Source organism: Microcebus murinus, chromosome 5 (genome assembly GCF_040939455.1).
Source record: "Microcebus murinus isolate Inina chromosome 5, M.murinus_Inina_mat1.0, whole genome shotgun sequence".
NCBI classification, from domain to species: Eukaryota; Metazoa; Chordata; class Mammalia; order Primates; family Cheirogaleidae; genus Microcebus; species Microcebus murinus.
The window spans coordinates 102,356,272-102,373,218 of record NC_134108.1 but is presented as its reverse complement, the minus strand read 5'-3'; the positions used below and the strand labels follow the sequence as shown (position 1 = coordinate 102,373,218).

At 48.7% G+C, this 16,947-nt stretch overlaps 1 protein-coding gene and 1 long non-coding RNA gene across 11 annotated transcripts in view; one reads left to right on the top strand and one right to left on the bottom strand.

Annotated features, from left to right (window-relative positions):
• Positions 1–16,947, bottom strand: part of TRERF1 (transcriptional regulating factor 1) — a 200,386-nt gene that overhangs the window by 11,845 nt on the left and 171,594 nt on the right. For all 10 annotated transcript variants that reach the window (XM_012773212.2, XM_076003343.1, XM_076003344.1 and 7 more), the window contains 7 exons: positions 15,967–16,351; positions 15,256–15,322; positions 14,098–14,237; positions 13,862–13,965; positions 11,990–12,065; positions 4,064–4,152; positions 1,995–2,108 (listed from right to left, as the gene is read on the bottom strand). In XM_012773212.2, the coding sequence (XP_012628666.1) occupies positions 1,995–2,108; positions 4,064–4,152; positions 11,990–12,065; positions 13,862–13,965; positions 14,098–14,237; positions 15,256–15,322; positions 15,967–16,351 (975 nt within the window). The remainder of the gene's footprint in view (positions 1–1,994; positions 2,109–4,063; positions 4,153–11,989; positions 12,066–13,861; positions 13,966–14,097; positions 14,238–15,255; positions 15,323–15,966; positions 16,352–16,947) is intronic.
• LOC142870981 (uncharacterized) lies at positions 9,196–10,944 on the top strand. Its single transcript, XR_012919328.1, has 3 exons — positions 9,196–9,309; positions 9,962–10,030; positions 10,860–10,944. It is a non-coding gene; the product is annotated as an uncharacterized LOC142870981 (long non-coding RNA).

Sequence of the window (16,947 nt, the reverse complement as noted above, 5' to 3'; positions counted from 1 at the left end):
AAGGATTTACTGAGTGCCCATGTTGTGCCAGGTGCTGTCCTAGGTAACACCCAAGCCTAAGAGACACCTATTTTACCTTAGGAGATCACATCCTCTCATTTTGCCCTCTTCCGAAACATGGTGCTGACAGAGCCCAGAACATTCTAGAATTGGAAAGGACTTTCCAAATCATCTAAATCATCTGCCCCATGTTACATGTCAGCAAGCCTAGGAGCCAGGTCCTAGGTCTGCAGGGCTGGGGTTCTGTGTGCTCCCCGTTTTAATGTCTGTTCTACTCATTTGGAAAGCAAGGCCCTCTGTGTGACCCTGGGCAAGCCCTGTTCCCTCTCTGGGTCTCAACCTTCTGCCTGTAAAATGGTGGAGTTGGGTGAGAGAGTCCTTAAGGCTATTATCTAAGGATGTCTGGTTCACATTTCATACTGCTTTTAAGCACTCTTGGGGTTCATGGTAAACTTCCCACTTGTGTGTATGACATCTTCCCAACCAGGGTGAGCACGGATACATATTACTGTTTACACTGTGGGAATTCAGTTGCTTTTAGCTGACTGAACCAGAGAAGGCCATACCGTTTACTTAAACATTAGGCCACAGATGAGCAAAAGCTATTCTGATATAATACGTCCCTACTTAAAACCTATCAAACCAAAGCCTTGGTCACAGGAAGCCCTGAATGTAGAATACTGCCATCTCTGACTAAAAAAATGGCAATATCATTTTATTCTACCCATTTCTATTTTCTCTGGTATTTGGGCCCAAGCATAAATTTATATATGTGTGTATTATTTCATAGCTGGGATCAATTCTTAGTTAAGAGCTTTGGTTTTGAAGCATTAATGAGTCCAGGCGTTTTCATACTTCTCTAAGGAAATCTGCGTGGCTGCTCTCAGCCTTGCACGGGGTCAGGCTCAGGTAGCACACACACGGCCAACGTGCTTAAGCTCTGCGCCCCAGCTCCCTACCTCGTAGAATTGGTATTGAATGAATTAAATTGGATTCCGTGAGTCAGTATTTATAAAGTCTCTGGCACAATGCCTGGCACAAAGCAAGTACTATTTAATTGTTACAGAAAATAACCAACATATGTGCTAATAACCCTTACAACTGGGGCACAACTGGGAATGAAAATATAATTACAAGTATCCGCACAATTCATGAATTCCAAACACTTCTGCTGAGGATGACAGAGGCTAGAGTTTAGTCATTTGTTGTAAGACAAATGTTTTTCTACACACAAATATGGTAGGTAATGTTTTCCACAGAGCGTGAAGAGATTTCCCTGGCTGTGGCTGCAGAGAGGAGAGTTAATGACAAGGATCACAAGTGGCAGTAGTTACCAAAGCCACAGATACAGGGTTCAGAGACTAGTTAGATCTTCCGTCTTCAGTATGTAACTTAATCTTAACATGTGGGTGACTCTGCATATCTGCCAATGAAGGAAATCCATGCCAGGGACACACGGTGATGTAGGAGTGGAATCATCTGCACACTGCTAACCAGTTCCTTTGTGATTAGGGTTCCCGGCCACTATCTGGAGGTCAAAGCCATGCTTGCTCGCGCTTCACAGGGACTGTGGCAATATCCTAGGGCTCCTTTATCTTTCTGAGGCCTGTTATGGTCTCAGGTCAATAGCACCTATGACATGGAAGGATCAGAAAAGAACATTCCATGGGGCCAGGACACTCAGTTACAAACCAACCAAACCGAAGCTGGAACTAAGCCTGGTTTGACTCTCCTGGCTCCTACCTGCCTTGAAGCTGGAGCCAGTCCTCGCCCCTGTAACTAAACACCAAGCCCCAGGCCAGATCTGAGGGTGCCTTCCCTACTTATATCATCAAGAGTCCTGCACCCTGCCAGGGATCGGGGCCTTTGTCACCCCAGCCCTCCGCTGTCTGGCTGTTTTGGCAGCAAAGCCAAGCAAACGCCAGCCACTTACTGGCCGGGGAGCGGGGCGGGGGCCGCGCCAGCGCGAGCAGCCACTGAGCAGCTTCACTCACCACGCAGTCATCGATGATTTCCGCCAGGCGTGTCCGGTGCTTCCGCCCTAACCGCATGATTTTTTTCCACGTGTAGTAGTACTCCACGCACTGAGCCACCGTCTTTGACTTCACCTGCCAGGAAAGGGAGCTCCAGGTTAGCTCTGGTAGCAGAGTCAAGGCGGTGAGCTTCCCTGAACATTTAATTTTGTAATAGGTAATAAACGGGTTTATACAGTTCAATAAAAAAAAAAATGTATACAATGAAAAGCCTCCTTCCTACACCTGTCCTGCAACACAGGTAGCCTCTTGTATTAATCTCCTGGTTATCTTTCCAGAATTTCTTCATGCACGTAGCAACAAACAGAAAACTTACTCCTCCCCATGCCACCTTCCCTCTCACTCGGCAGCCCACTGTCAATACTGCTTTGCAACTTGATTTTTTTCACAATACAGCTTGGAGAATTTTTCAGATCAGTCCCTGCAGACCTTACTTTTTTTTTTTTTTTTAACCCACAAAGCAGGTGCTTTTTCATTTAATATGCCTGAATATGTTTAGCTGTCTGACTTGACCTTCAAAATCTATTTATGAAAAATGTTCCTTAATAATGGAACGGAAATATAAGGCAAGAGTTATGATGACAGAGCTTAGATGTTGCAGGAGTCAAGCCTTGCCCGGTTCGCCCTCAAAGATGCAAAGGGATATGCGTTTTAAGGCAAAAACATTCCTTTGTTTGGTCTGTGTATCTCTACGCTCTGGTTGGGTCAGCAATGTGGGTTTTCTGGAGGCAGAGTGAAGGCTGGCCCCAGCCTTGGGGTGGAACACGGCCACCTACACGGAGAGATGGGAAGGACACCACCTGAGTTGCCCCCGTCACATTCTCCTGACATCTGGAATTTCTACACCAGAATCATCCCTTGTTTAAAACCCAAGTTTCCTGGCGAGCACAACACAAGAATCCACCATCCATCGGCAGTGTGGGGCCTTCCAGGAGCGGGGCCCAGGCTAGGGCTGTCCGTGGGGGAGGGTCACTCAAGAAAGATAGGCGTGCGGGAGCTGCTGGCAAAGAGGGCGGCAACGGGCACGGTGGCAGGACAGGCAGGCGCCAATGCCCAGATGGAGGCAGAGCCAGGTCAGAGGCAAAGCCCACCCATTTCGGATGCTCCTCTAGACAAGGCCCTGGATTCACGACAGGAGACCTGCCACCCCAAACCACCACTGGGGACCATCCGGCCCAGCCAGGAGCCGGTGGGAGCTGTCACCTGTGACCCTGTTCTCTGTGTACCTGAACATCCTAAATTACACTTAATACAATATGGCTCCATCATTTATGAGATTGTTGAAACACTGTGAATCATTTTAACTTTTTGTTTTTCTTTGAGATGGGGTCTTGCTATGCTGCCCAGGCTGGTCTCAAACTCCTGGGCTCAAGGGATGCTCCTGCCTCAGGTACATACCAGCATGCCTGGCTGTTTTAATTTTTTTTTAGCCTAAAATACCTCTCAGCCAATTAAAGCCTATTAAATGTATTATCTGTAATATAAAGTGTTATTTCAACTATGTGAAGGAGTTTTACTTTGCTATAAAATGCTGTACATGTCAGGTGTTATTTTTATTATTACTGTCATAATTACAAGTCCAACACCAAAAACTCTGATCCTGGGTAGGGAGAGGCCACATATCCTCCCTTCCCCGATTCCCCAGAAAAAAATTCTGTGAGAAACATGATAGATCTGTCAAATACACATGAAATAAAGTGTGTAAACCGTGAACCAGAAGCCCCTGTTCTAGTAATTCTGACAGAATTATGAATTATACATTTTTTACTCAGATAGAAAATAACCCCATCACTGCAGTGTCCAAATAATCCATGTCCTTTTTTCCCTCGTCCTCTCCCCTGTGCCCCCCAACACTGGGGCCGCGCCACCCCTCTGTCACCTACCACTCTTCTCCAGCAAGGGTGGAAGCCATGCATCATGCATGAACATTAAACCAGCAACCAATATTTCTAGAAATATTCTAATATTTCTGTATGTGTACAGCTTCCCAAATTTAATTTCAAGTGTGCAATGGGGAAAACCGTGCTTACCATCTTCTGTACAAAAATAAAGTCTTTGCTGTAAGTGGCTAGTGCTTTATTGAACAGTTTTCTTTCTAGGGAGGTCCACTTGTCCGAACCTACAACAAAACACAAACTTCGTAAGAACAGCTCACAGTCCTCCCCGCGTTTAGTTTCTGGTTCATGTGGTTAATTTACAAAACACCAACTGTCTAGCAAGTGATATCATAGATAAGCAAACTCCTGTTGGAACAAAAACACAGTGTAATGTCTTGGTCAGCAGCTCTGACATCTGGGTTCAAATCCCAGCTATGGCCTTGATCTTGGCAAGTTACTTATCCTAAGCCTCAGTTTTGTTACCTACAAGTGGGAATAGTTATATTGTCTTCATTGCTTAGGATTTTTCTGAAGGTTAAAAGAATATAATGCACCAAGTGTCCAGCTTAATAACTAGGAAGCAAGTGTGCAAAAACTTTTAGGTATAGTTTTTATGTAATTATCACATTCACAAACGCAAGCATGCATGTGGCAAGCACTCTTCAGGGTGTGGCTGGATTCACCTGTCTCCACCCTCCCCCCTCCAGATGCTCACAATCCAGTGGGAGACAAAGCTGTTGGCCACTGCATTCCACTACATTATCACTGTAATTATAAAGGTCAAGGTGACAAGTGGGGCATAACAGAGGAACACCACACTACTCAGGTTAGGGCCAGGGCAGCCGGGAAGGCTTCCAGATAAAGAAAACACTTGGGTTTTAAAGGACACATAGAAACAAGTCAGGCAGTATGTGCAAAGTCAGAGGCAAGAGTGGGGTGATGCACTTCATTCATTCATTCAACAGATACTTTTAGATGTATCTGTTACCAAGCAAAGGGCTGTGGTAGGAAAAAACACCTACCATTTATAAGTGCCAGTTTCTAAGTCCTTTACAATTATTAATCATTTGGTTCTAGTAACAACCCTGTAAGATCGGTATTACCATTATCCCATTTTACAGATGAAGAAATGGAAGTATTCAAAGAATAATCAGTAATCCTGTATGGTTCAGGTTTAGAGTTCCAGCAGAGGAAAAGCAGATGAGGCCAGAGGTGAGCTGGAACTGTTCTTGACAGATTTGCAGACCAATGATGTGGGAAGAGACTCCATGGTCCTGGGGTGGTACATCTACCTTGCTGACTAAACTTGACAGTTACATCTTTTTCCTCCATAAAAGAGAAAGCAAGATATGCAGATAATCATATTGCCAGGTACTGGCTTGTCTGGGGTAGAAAATAAGGCCTATTTCTAAGGGGATTCCTATTTCTGGGGGCTCTAGGCAGGGTTCGACATCTGTAGCTGGTTTACAGAGAACTCAGCCCCATTCTTCTGGCTTGCTGAATTCTCCACCTCTCTGATCCTTTGGATGGTACACGGCCAAGCCTTTGACATTTCTGCACCTCTGCTCAGAGCTCTAGAACCCCAAACCATGGTATCTTTCTTCTCATCTAGGGCAAGTCTAAGGTTTCCATTTTGCTATGGTCAACTAATGGGGCTAAAGTATGGGAGACCTGAATCGCCTCTTCCCTTTTAAGATTTTGCCAAAATAAGTGGATCAAGGAAACTGCTCTGGGCAGGCGGGGCCCTCCTTAGACTGTAAGTGGAGATCCCACTTACAGATCCTTGAGAGAATACATGGCCCAGTGAAAACGCAGATTTCCTAAACGAACACCTTCTCTGTCCGAGTCCTTGATGGGTCTGCAAGCCAAGAGCTTGCAGACTCTAGACTCAGAATATGCTCTCCACACCTGGACTGGTTCAGATTTCTAAAAAGCAAGGTTACCGCCCAAGTTATTTGGTTTACAAGTGTATCGCTTTACTTCTACAAGGAAAGCAGCTTTCCAATGAATCCTCAGCAGAAGGAAACATCTTTCACAGGCTTCTCGAGGCCCGGACATCTCAGGCTGTGCACACCACAGCAGCAGTGAGGGAAGGGGGCTGGGAGCTGGGGAAGCCTCGCTGGGACGCAGGTGAGCAGAGAAGGTGGGTGGGGCCAAGGCTCTGTAGCAGCTCCATCACCATCCCTCAAATCCCGCACAACATCCCAGGCCTTGGGTTCCAGCTCCCATACGCTCCCCTTACCTGGGAGCAGACGCAGACAGAGGAAGACAGAATGGGTTAACCAACGATTTAGTTCAACAGCCAAAGAACACTCAAGGTTCCTTTTAGGTATCCATCAAAACAGCGAACAGGTAGGAGGGGTACGAAAGATGATGATGGAGGAAGATCACGATGGCAACATGTCACAATAAGGAGGCTGACGTGCTGCCCCACTGCACGTCCAGAGCCTGAGTAGCCCTTGGTTGCATCTCAGATGTAGAATCAGGGGACAGATGAAGCCCTCAACTATTAATAGATCAATGATAGTTCTTCCCAACCTCAGCCAGACCAAACGTCTCCTGAGTTTGAGTGCTGCTCTGAGACATGGCGGGACACCAACAGGGCTGTCCAGACTGCACAGGCCAGCACCCGTCTCTACAGTGGATTCACTTCCTTCCATCTCATGCTGGGCTCATCATCTGACTTCTGGCCCCCAAAGCAGGGGCTGTTTACCACTGAGAAGCATGTCCCTTTGTGTCTCCAAATGGCTACCAGATGCAACCCCACAGAAGGTGAAGTAGCTTCCTGTCTCATCCTGCTCTGGGGGATCCCCAAACCTTATGGGGAAGGAGACCTTCCCCCTGCCGACTCTCATGGTTCTCAGGACTGCTGCTCCGTGATGGACTCTTCTGTCTCCCTGATCCTAGGTGGGACGTGGGCTGCACACTCCCTTCCCCTCGGTGCTGCAGGGGGTTGGTCAGGGAGCATGGGCTTAGACAGTAACAGAGGGCTTTAGTCCTAGGGTCTTGCTTTAGTGCACATGACAATGCTGTGTGTGTGTGCGTCTGTCCAACTGGGCGCATGCAAAGCAAGAAGGGAGGCTGGGTCAGACAACACGTCTGTTCACACTCTCACGCTGGAGCTGCCTTCCTGTCCACCAAGGCTGACACCCCACCCCTGGGCTCTCGGGCTGAATTCCCAGGCCAAAGCCTCCTATGATTACATAACAACTGAATGTGCTCTCTCCAACTAGTATCACCAAGCTGTGATTAAAAAGGGTGACTTTAGTCAGGAAAACTTAGGCTGTGAACCCAGTTCTGCCATTTATCCTTCTGTGGCCCCAGGCAAGTCTCTGAGTCTCAGTTTCCTCACCTGTGACATGAGGATGGTGGCAGCCACCCTGTGACTGACAGCGTTTGCTCCTAAGTAGGTGCTTAATAGATGTTTTGGATCTTCACTGGCCACTTGGAGAGCAGATTCCAAATCAGCCCAGGGCTATGAGACAAGTGCTGTCCCCTGCTGATGTGTGTACAGTGGCACTCGGGAAGACTGCCTGCTCTCGTGAGAGCTCCCTGTTCCCTATACTTATGAGCCCCAGCCTCACTCCTGGCTGCTCATAGCTTCCATGGTCTCTTACTCCCTGCCTCCAAGATCCCTCTGCAAGCCAAAGTCAAGGTAAGGCTCAGGTGTCTCTTGTTCCTGTAGTCTGTCTGATAGGGGCACAGTCCTCATTTTTAGATGAGGTTGTAAGCCAGCCTTTTTGGATTCTGAAGCTTAGACACAATTCAGGATAAAATGCAGGAGGTTGCTGAGGCAGGGGATTGCCTCAGATCCTCCTCTACCTTTTTTTTTTTCTTTTTTTGAGACAGGGACTTGCTCTGATAACCTGGCTAGAGTGCAGTGGCATCATCATAGCTCACTGCAACCTCAAACTCCTGGGCTCAAGTGATCCTCCTGCCTCAGCCTCCTGAGTAGCTAGGACTACAGGCATGTACCACCACACCTGACTAATTTTTCTATTTTTTGTAGAGATGGGATTTCACTCTTGCTCAGGCTGGTCTCCCACCTGGGCTCAAGCAGTCCTCCTGCCTCGGCCTCCCAAAGTGCTAGGATTACTGTCATGAGCCACTGCGTCCGCCCTTGCCCTCCCTTCTCTCTAAGACCCCTCCTGCCCACTCAGCATGCGCACCGGGTTAGTGGGCTGACAGTCCCCTGAGACTCATTTGTTCTACCTGGGGATTCCTGGCTATTGGGCTATTATCAGCAGGCCCCTAACAAGACGATTAAAGCTAATTACAAAGAACCTAATTAACTGGATGAATCAGGTGCTGGAACAGTATCTAGAAGAAAACTGTTTGAACTTCGGTTGCTGGGAAACAGGCTCTGGACTGTGGCTAATTTTGTGGCCATCTACAGTGAACACAGGCAATTAAAAAGAGACATGGGAGAGTGACAGTTTGGGCATAGTAACTTTTAGAGGGCCTTTCTGTCTTTTTTCTGGACTTTTAAAACTTCTATTGATGTTATTGCAGTTACACAAGAAAGACATGTTGATTGTAGAAAAAAAGAGAACTGCTTTTACACCAGGTCTTCATTTCCGGGTAGGGTTTTCCACAGTGGGGGAAGGCTGAATAACTTTTTTAAAGGCACTCTGTGAAGCAGGTTGCTACAAATGTCCTCTTGGGGGCAAAAGGGAGGGAGGCCTCAATCTGAATCCAGAATTAGAGCTTGTCCACTAAGTGTTTATCTACAAGTGCTGTGTCAGGCAAAGCAAGAGAATATTAACTCAGTTCCTGCCCTTGTGGGGACCACTATCTAGCTAGAGACACGGGCTAAGAATGCCTGGAAAATGAAATCACAGCTGCGTTTCTTGCTAAGTATTCTCTTGAGTATGTAATTCTGTTTCCTCATCTAACTGGGGCAGCTTCCAAGGCAGAGACCAGGCTTCTTCCAACGGAATGAATGTTTCTCCCAGGTCTCCCCCGTCTCCAGAGCTCAGGTCAGGGTCTCAGGACCCAGTGAGCGTTTGGGCTGTTGTTAGAGCTGACAGTAGCCTCTGCTGAACTCTTGCCAAAAAGCCAGGGTCAGTTCTAACGCCCCCTCCACTCTGCACCCATCTGCAGGAATGACCAGGTCAATGGGAGAGTCAAGGATGCTGCAATCCTTCTAATCACAACCAGGCGTCCTCCCCCGCCTGGCTCCCTGACGCGCGGCCCATCTCCACCCAGTGCAAGTGCTCATGGGAACAACTGCAAACAACTGCTATGCACACGTGGGTGGAAGGGTGCTGAGAGGGGGACAGAGGCCTGGACCGTGCATCCTGGCGTGAACTGAGCACCAGGAACCACTGCAACAGCACCTTCCTTTAAGGATCTTGTAGAGGGCTCTTCTGGCCTTGCCAGGCAGCCCTTAGATCTGGGTAAGTTGCCCACCCCACCAGTCCTTTTCCTCTTGGTATGTCTCTCCTGGGTCCCAGCATTGGTCGCTTTTTCCTTTTCTTAATTAACTGTTTGGGATGGCTGGGAAAAAGAAGATAATGAGTAAAGAAAGGAAGTGATTTCCACAGGCCTGTGTTTCTTTCTCCTCCAAACTTGCAGCCTCTCTCCCCTAAGTCCAGGCTGGCTGCCTTCCCTCCAGGGCACAGACAGGTCTGGGAGACCTAAACTCCCTCCCTAGATAACTAGGAGCCTGAAGAGCAAATTCAGGGCTGAGAGTTGGGGTGGGTGACACTGGCTATAGATGCAGAGTCAGAAGCCAAAGGAGATCCAGAAGACAGTGTCCCGGTGAAGTTAGAATTAAGCCAAGAGACGTCCATATAGGAGAGCAACCAACAGGGCTTAGCGCAAAGGTCAAGGCAGGATGGGGCCATGGAGATGGGATTCACTGACACCTGGGGACCAAGGGAGGCAGGGGCAGAAGTGGGGGAATGAGGTGGTTGGTGGCTGGCAGCTGCCACATGTGATGGGGTAGACTCTGCTGCCTCCCCTGTGGCTTGTAAAGGAACCATTAAGGGGATGGTTGGGGGGCAGACTTTAGAGACCAGTGACCTCTGCCCTTTTTGCTCATTCTAGAAAATTCTCTGGGGTCCAGTCCCAATCTGTGATCACTTCCTGAAGAAGGCAAGTGACTGGCAGACATAGGTGAGCACCCTTCTCTTGGGGACACCAACCCTTCACAGCTCAGCCCCACCTCTCTTGTTTCTAAGGGTCGGAATGATTCCAGAAAGCAGCAGAGCCCTTCCTGGTCTGCCTGTGGGGGAAGGGGGCAGGGGATAGGCAAGGGATTAGCTAGGAACCCCCAACCTCAAAAGACCAACTAATTTTAGCAAAGTTTAGGGTCCTCTAGTTTCAAAGTTTTTGATAATATTTTAGTATTTTTGTTTTGTCTTGTTTGGGGAGGTGTGGGGCTTCCAGTCCATAGGTTTCTGACCTTTTTCATATCACGGCACACATAAGAATAGCAATACTTGTTTGGCACACTGGGAAGAACTGGAAGGGATTTGAAGTTGAAGTTGCTGACAGCTGGAGTTGACCAACCCAGAGGCTCTGCGACCTTGGCCATCCAGGCCACCCTGATAGCTGAGGGCAGCAGCATCTCACAGCACATGGCCGGGAAGCTCCTTTTAGCCAACTTGCTGTCTCACCCACCATGCAAAGAAGCTTGACATAGGCTCTAGGAGGTTGGACAGCCCATCGGCGTTTAATGGGCAGCAGATGATACTGGGAATTAAGAGAAAACAGGACTGTTTCCAGGGCATATTAGGGAGAATTCCCACACCTTTCTACCCATACTCAGGGCAGACACCAAGCAGGAAATGATGGAGACAATATTAAGAAACTGGCTCCTTTAGGCCACTGGTTAAACGATGGATTTCTTATCCCGTGTGTCCAATTTGTGCCGGCACAGACATCCCTGGGCTTGCTGTGCTTAGATGAGGGGCTTCAAGGCCTTTCTACCTTGTGATGACAGGCAGGAAAGCCACTGCGTGAGAGAGGAGGAGCACATCAGGCGAGGCAGACGGTGTTGGGAAAAGACAGCCCACTGAGAATGTGCCAGCATTTGTAAAGAAGCCCTCACCTGAAGCCATCTCTGGCCACCTGGATCAAAGATCGGAAAAGGTATTACTAAGTCCCCAAGCCTATGTATTTAGCACCTGCCTAGGCAGGGTCTGCCCAAGTCACCAAAGAAAACCTCAAATGATTAAAAGTCAAGGGACATCAGAGGATTCTGTATTCTTTCAAACAGAGAACCAAGGCAGTTCGTGGAGACCCTCAGAATGGAGAGGTGTATCACAGTTAATGGAGATAAAAACGCTGACCTCAGCCTCAGTCATCACCTCCTGGGCTCCCCAACCTGTCTGGTTCTCTCTTCACAATTCTCACTCCATTCAAACGTCAAAAGTGTTGTCTACTTCTCTCTTACGGTGATGTGATCATTAACCCACACACTCACAAGACCCTGTGTGTATGAAGTCTTTCTCCTGCCATTAGAGTGACCCATTGTTTAGTAACTGCCTCCTCCTGAGACTCAAAACTGCATGAGGTGGGACCATGTCTGTATCTGTCCTAGTCCCTATTGCATTTTAGTGCCCAGCACAGTCCCTTGCACATAGTGAGCTTTCAATAAATAATTGTGGAATAAATGAATAATAATAGCTACCAGGATGTGCCAGGCATTGGGCTACATACATTACCGCTAATCTTCACAAAATTGCTACAAGGGATGGAATAGGAGCCCCACTTTATAGGGGAGAAACGCAAGGCTGCAGAAGGCCAAGGTGTGCAGTCAGATTGGAACCCATGGTACTGATTCCAAGGCTGGGGACTGCTGATTGTTGTTGGCTCTGTGCCATACCCTCTGTGGATCCTTCTGGTCTCACTGCCACCCAGGTCTTGGTGCACCTGTGAGGGGCAGGCACTCACATAAAGTGCTGAGCCAATAGACTCATGGGCCCCTGCCAGCTAGACCCCAGAAGCCTTGAGCTCACAAGTGGCAATTAGGACCGAACTGGTGTTATCCATTAGTCAGAAGTGCCACAACCAAACATGCAAGCAGCCCACCCGCAGGGAGCAACAGGGCACAGGGCTCTGGCAACCTACCGGCATAATGGTAATTTGCTAAAGGATGGCATTTTAACCTGACTGGCTTCCGCAGCAGCAGCATTTCCAGAGCAGCCTGCAGACCCAGAGGAGAGAAAAGGCGAGAGTCAGTAACAGGTCTGTGTGTCCTCCGAACACCATCTACCCAAAGAGGGCAAGGATTAGCACTGCAGGGGCTACGGGTGGGGACACCAGAAGGAAAACCAGAGGGAGACTAACTGGGGATTCCTTTGTGTTCGGCATCCAACAAGAACTCATCATTCTAACACCTTCCCCACCCATGCCTGCTGGCCATGTCCCAGAAAAACGGCCGAGACTTGACTCTTTCCTTGGTGAGGGCCTGCCAGCCTCCGAGAGATGGGTGGGACTGCCTCTGAGTGGAGGCTGAGCCTCTGGGGAAGGGCTCTGAGGAAATGAGTGGGTGATTTGTAACTGTTTTACAGAAAAATCCCATGTTTCACCGCAACTGAACATAAACAGCTGCACTGGAAATGACTACTACACACCATCTTTCCAGAGAGCCTAGCTGGGCCCTAGCTAAATGCACTCTTTCAAATCTGCCTTCTTCAGCCTCGTTGGCTTTTTAAAAAAATGCTGCAGGTAGAGTTGCGCTGTGGATGGCTTAGGGGCACAGCAAGGTCTAGAATCATGCTACTCCAAGTGCGGGCCACCAACCAGCAGCAGCCCGGTACTGGCCAGAAATGCAGAACCTGGGCCCCACCCCAGACCAGCTGAATCAGGAGCTGCATTTTAACAAGACTTCCCAGGTGATCTCTGTGCATATTACAAGTTTGAGAAGTGGCCAGGTGTGGTGGCTCATGCCTGTAATCCCAACACTTAGGGATCATGTGAGGCCAGGAGTTTGAGACCAGCCTGGGTAACATAGTGAGATCCTATCTCTACAAAAAGTAAAAAATTAGCCAGGTGTGGTGGTGCATGCCTGTAGTCCCATCTACTTTGGACGCTGAGGCAAGAGGATTGCTTGAGCCCAGGAGTTTGAGGCCACAGTGAGCTACAACGGTGCCACTGCATTCTAGCCTAGGCGACAAGAGCGAGACCCTGTCTCTAAAAGAAAAAAAAAAAAAAGTTTGGGAAGTGCTACTGTGCAACCCTGATCTCAAAGGCTTAAGGATAGTTCTCCAACATTGTAGAAAGTACTTGAAAGGTATCATAGTACTGGGACATTTGTTTATTTTCATATTTTCATAAAATCAAAATGCAGAAAGCTAGATCTAGTGCCAGGAAGAACCATGTATGTATATAAAGGAGAAACTGAGGTTAGTGACCGAGTGATCTGGCCAGGCTGAGCAGGTAAACTGTCTGCTCTGATTGTGGGAAGACAGCACCAAGGCTCCAGCTGGGGGACATTGGCAGAACCACGTTAAAGGTAGAAGAATGGAACCAGTTGGTGCATAGTAAACACTTCACTTTGGTTAGAGGAGAAAAGAGTTCTATAAACATCAAACTATGGCTGATTTTCACAGGAGGGAAGAATAATTAGCAGAATGTAATAGGCTATTTCAGGCCAACTCTGTTTCAGTAAGGCCTTCTACCCCCCTCACTGGAGACTCAGTTTTCTGATGTGAAATACAAGACGGTGAAAAGAAAGTCTAACTTCCTAGGATAGATGTTCCCACAGTTACAACTTAGGAACAGATGTGTAAACATAAGTCCACTAGAGATATTTTTTCTACAGGCTTTTAAATCCTGACCTCCTCATTGAGATGAGGAACATGGAGGCATGTTGGCTGGTCAGCATCTTATGAACTGGCTGTATGGTACACGGGACAAAACAGAGACTTGGGAAAATTCTCTGCAGGATTCTGATGGGAAGAGTATGACCTGGGAAGCCTCCCTGCCGTGGCTCCTTACCATCACATCACCTTTGGCCTCGAAAAGAGAGTGCAAAGCAAATTCAGAATTGGTCCCTCCACCTGGCAACGCACTTGAACAGCACAAATTCAGAAGATTCTCCACTGTTGGGAACAAGGAAAAGCCACTGCATCAGAGAGAGCTCAGCATCATGGAAAAACACACTAAACCCAGAGCCAGTAATCCCAGTGAGATAATCAAGCCTTTCCCACCCTGCTGTTCCCACACGTCTGTACCTCTTTGCTGGAGGTCGTGGTTTTCCAGCTCTGGCCAGGGCTTCCACACTAACGTGGCCTTGTGTGTGTCCTGGGCGAGGGCAGAGACATCCTGGAGTTCTGGGATCTCTGCTTGGAATCTCAAGCCAATGTTGATGCGTCTTTAATGACAAGAAGAAAAACAACAGTATGGTCTTCAATCTGATGGCCCGGGCCAAGGGCAATGGTCAGGAACTTGAAAAAGAGGGAAACCAGTTCCTTCTGCAAGAAGAATGCAGGGGCACTTCCTCACTGTGTGACCCTAGGATTCCAGGCATGGCTTTTATCACTGGGACAAGGAACAGCTTTAAGATTGGAGAGGGATGTTTGGGGAGCAAGGGAGGAAGTCCGCCTGGGACTTTATATAGCTCCGAGTAACTGGGAGAGGGAGGGTGGCCAATTCTAAGAGAACAGCTGCCCAGAGTATGGCCGATGGCACCATTTAAACAGAAAAAAAAAAAAAGGGACAAATACAAAGCATTTATTTCATTTTTTAAAATCTCTTTCAGATCACTTTCACATACATTATCTGGTTTGAACCTTACTAAGATCTGTGATGCAAGCAAGGCAGTCATAATTATTCCCATGTATTATGGATCAACTAAAGCCTAGAAAGGTTAACTCAATCAAGAGCAAATAACAAAATAGTGTCAGAACTCAGGTTTTCTGATTCCTGACTGAATCTGCTCATCACTCTACCACCTGGCCTCTTTTCTGTGCTTACCCATGAAAATAACCACCTTTCCCTTCCATAATGCATCCCACTGCATAATTCAAGTACTTAACAGGCCTACTGGAAACTGGCCAAGAATCTGAGAAAGGGGTGGGGAAAGTGAGGACACTCTTAGAGAGCTGGGCACCCCAAGAGAGATGCCTTAATGTCACTGAGAATGTGAAAGCACATGGCTACAACCAGGCTGGTCTGTGGAGCCAGAGATGGGGACACTAGGTTCTCTGAATACAAGGCTTCATGCTTTTACTACGCATTTAGTCTTCGACAAAAACCTTGACATACTACCAACTACTATATGGGGAAACAACATGAAACAGCCATGATTCTATAATTTCTAGAACTTCCCTCTCGGTGTACTCTCTGACCACAGAAGTACTAACTACACCCCTCAAGAAGCTTTTCCTTACGGTTCAACATCCACGGTCTGCTCTCCAGGCCCTGGGGTGACTGTCACATTGCTGCCATCAATGCTGTCTGAAACACAAAAACCAGAGGTCACTGGTCAACAGGGAAGGGGTGCTGAAGAAACTAAAAGCAAAGAAGCAGTTACCTAACCAGTTACGACAGAGCTCCTTTCCTGCACGACCCAGGCCAGTGTTACCCCCAGCAGTCTCCAGGGAGCTGGATGAAGTTGGTGCTAAACGGCTTAGGGCTGCCCATTTCTCATGCCCCACATGTGTCTGCTAAGTTGTATGGCATCTATGCAACCATTCTTGCTGCAGAAAGAGGTCCTGCTACTGGTCTCCCCTGGTTGATTTTTGTATAGCATGCTAAACCGTCAAGGCTTGATCTTGCATATAATACCCAATTCTATTTGCACAGTCTTAGGCAGTGGGTGCACACTTCAACGATTTCCTTATCCCAAAGAGACTGTAGTGATCATTCATGCGTTTGCTCCCCAGTTAGACTGGGATTTCCTTGAGGTTTAAGCCTATATCTTACTCCAGGTCTTTCTTAGCACCTAGCACGGTGTTTGGAACATACAGCAGATACTCCACAGGAGTCTGTGGGATAAGTGGGAAACTAAAGGAAGTGAGTCCTCCCGGGGCAGGACCCGGCACAGACAGGAGTGAATCCCCTTAGTAAGGCCCCCGAGGTGGCTGAAAGGGGCGACTCACTGGAGCGGCACAGCAGCACGCGTGGCGTGGGCGTCAGGGGCGTCAGGGGCAGCTGGGGGTGGGCGCCAGGGCCGTGCCCGGAGATGAGGACATTGCTGAAGAGCCCCGAGCCCTGGCGCACCGGGCTCAGCATGGGCGGGGGTGTGTAGGGGGGCAGCTCGTGCGTGGGGTCCAGGAGCAGGTGGTCCCCCAGGACGCGCGGGGAGCGCAGCTGGCTCTGGTAGAGGGTGGCGCCCGAGTAGGAGGCGGCGGGGTTCGGGTGGTAGGAGGGCGGCGGCGGGATGAAGAGCGGCTCCGGCCGGTGCCGGAACTTCTTCTTCTCCTGCACCGTCTTGAGGGGCTCCTCGGCTTTGGGCGCGCCGGGCTGCTGCTTCCTGGGGACTTCCTAAAACGGGAAGAGAGATCGGATTCAAATCCTTAGGCTTCACCCCACAGACCATTTCCACAGGTTCCAGGAAGGGGGTCTTCTGCCGTCCTAATGGGGGCTCCCTGCCGCTTCACCCCTCCCACTCTGACCACATCCATTGCAGGCAGAGCGTGTTCTAGGGGCTTGACTTAGGAGAAAACTTTGGTTCTGGAAAAAATCCCTACTGTCTGGAAAGAGCTAGGGGTGGTAGGAATAGGGGGTGGGATAGAAGCAATAAATTCGAGTTCTTGATTGCTGGTTACAGTGGAACCCAGCTGAGTGGGCTCCTTAATCCCCCACTGTTCCCCACGGACAGCCGGCGGGGACAGGTAACACATGTTCTGAGAAGGGGACAAAATAATCTATTCAGGGAAGCTGGGGTAGAGGCTGCGGGGCAGGAAGAGGGGGTTCACACCTAGCCAGGGCCCACAGGGCCAGCACCCCCACTTGGCCCTCCTAACTAACTTTCAGGATGGGGAGAGTCATCCAGGATCTTTAAGCCCCTTCAGTGTGCTCTCCTAAAAAATGGCTCTGGTTAGCTGACCCCCTCACCACCTCTCACTAGTGCTCCCAGA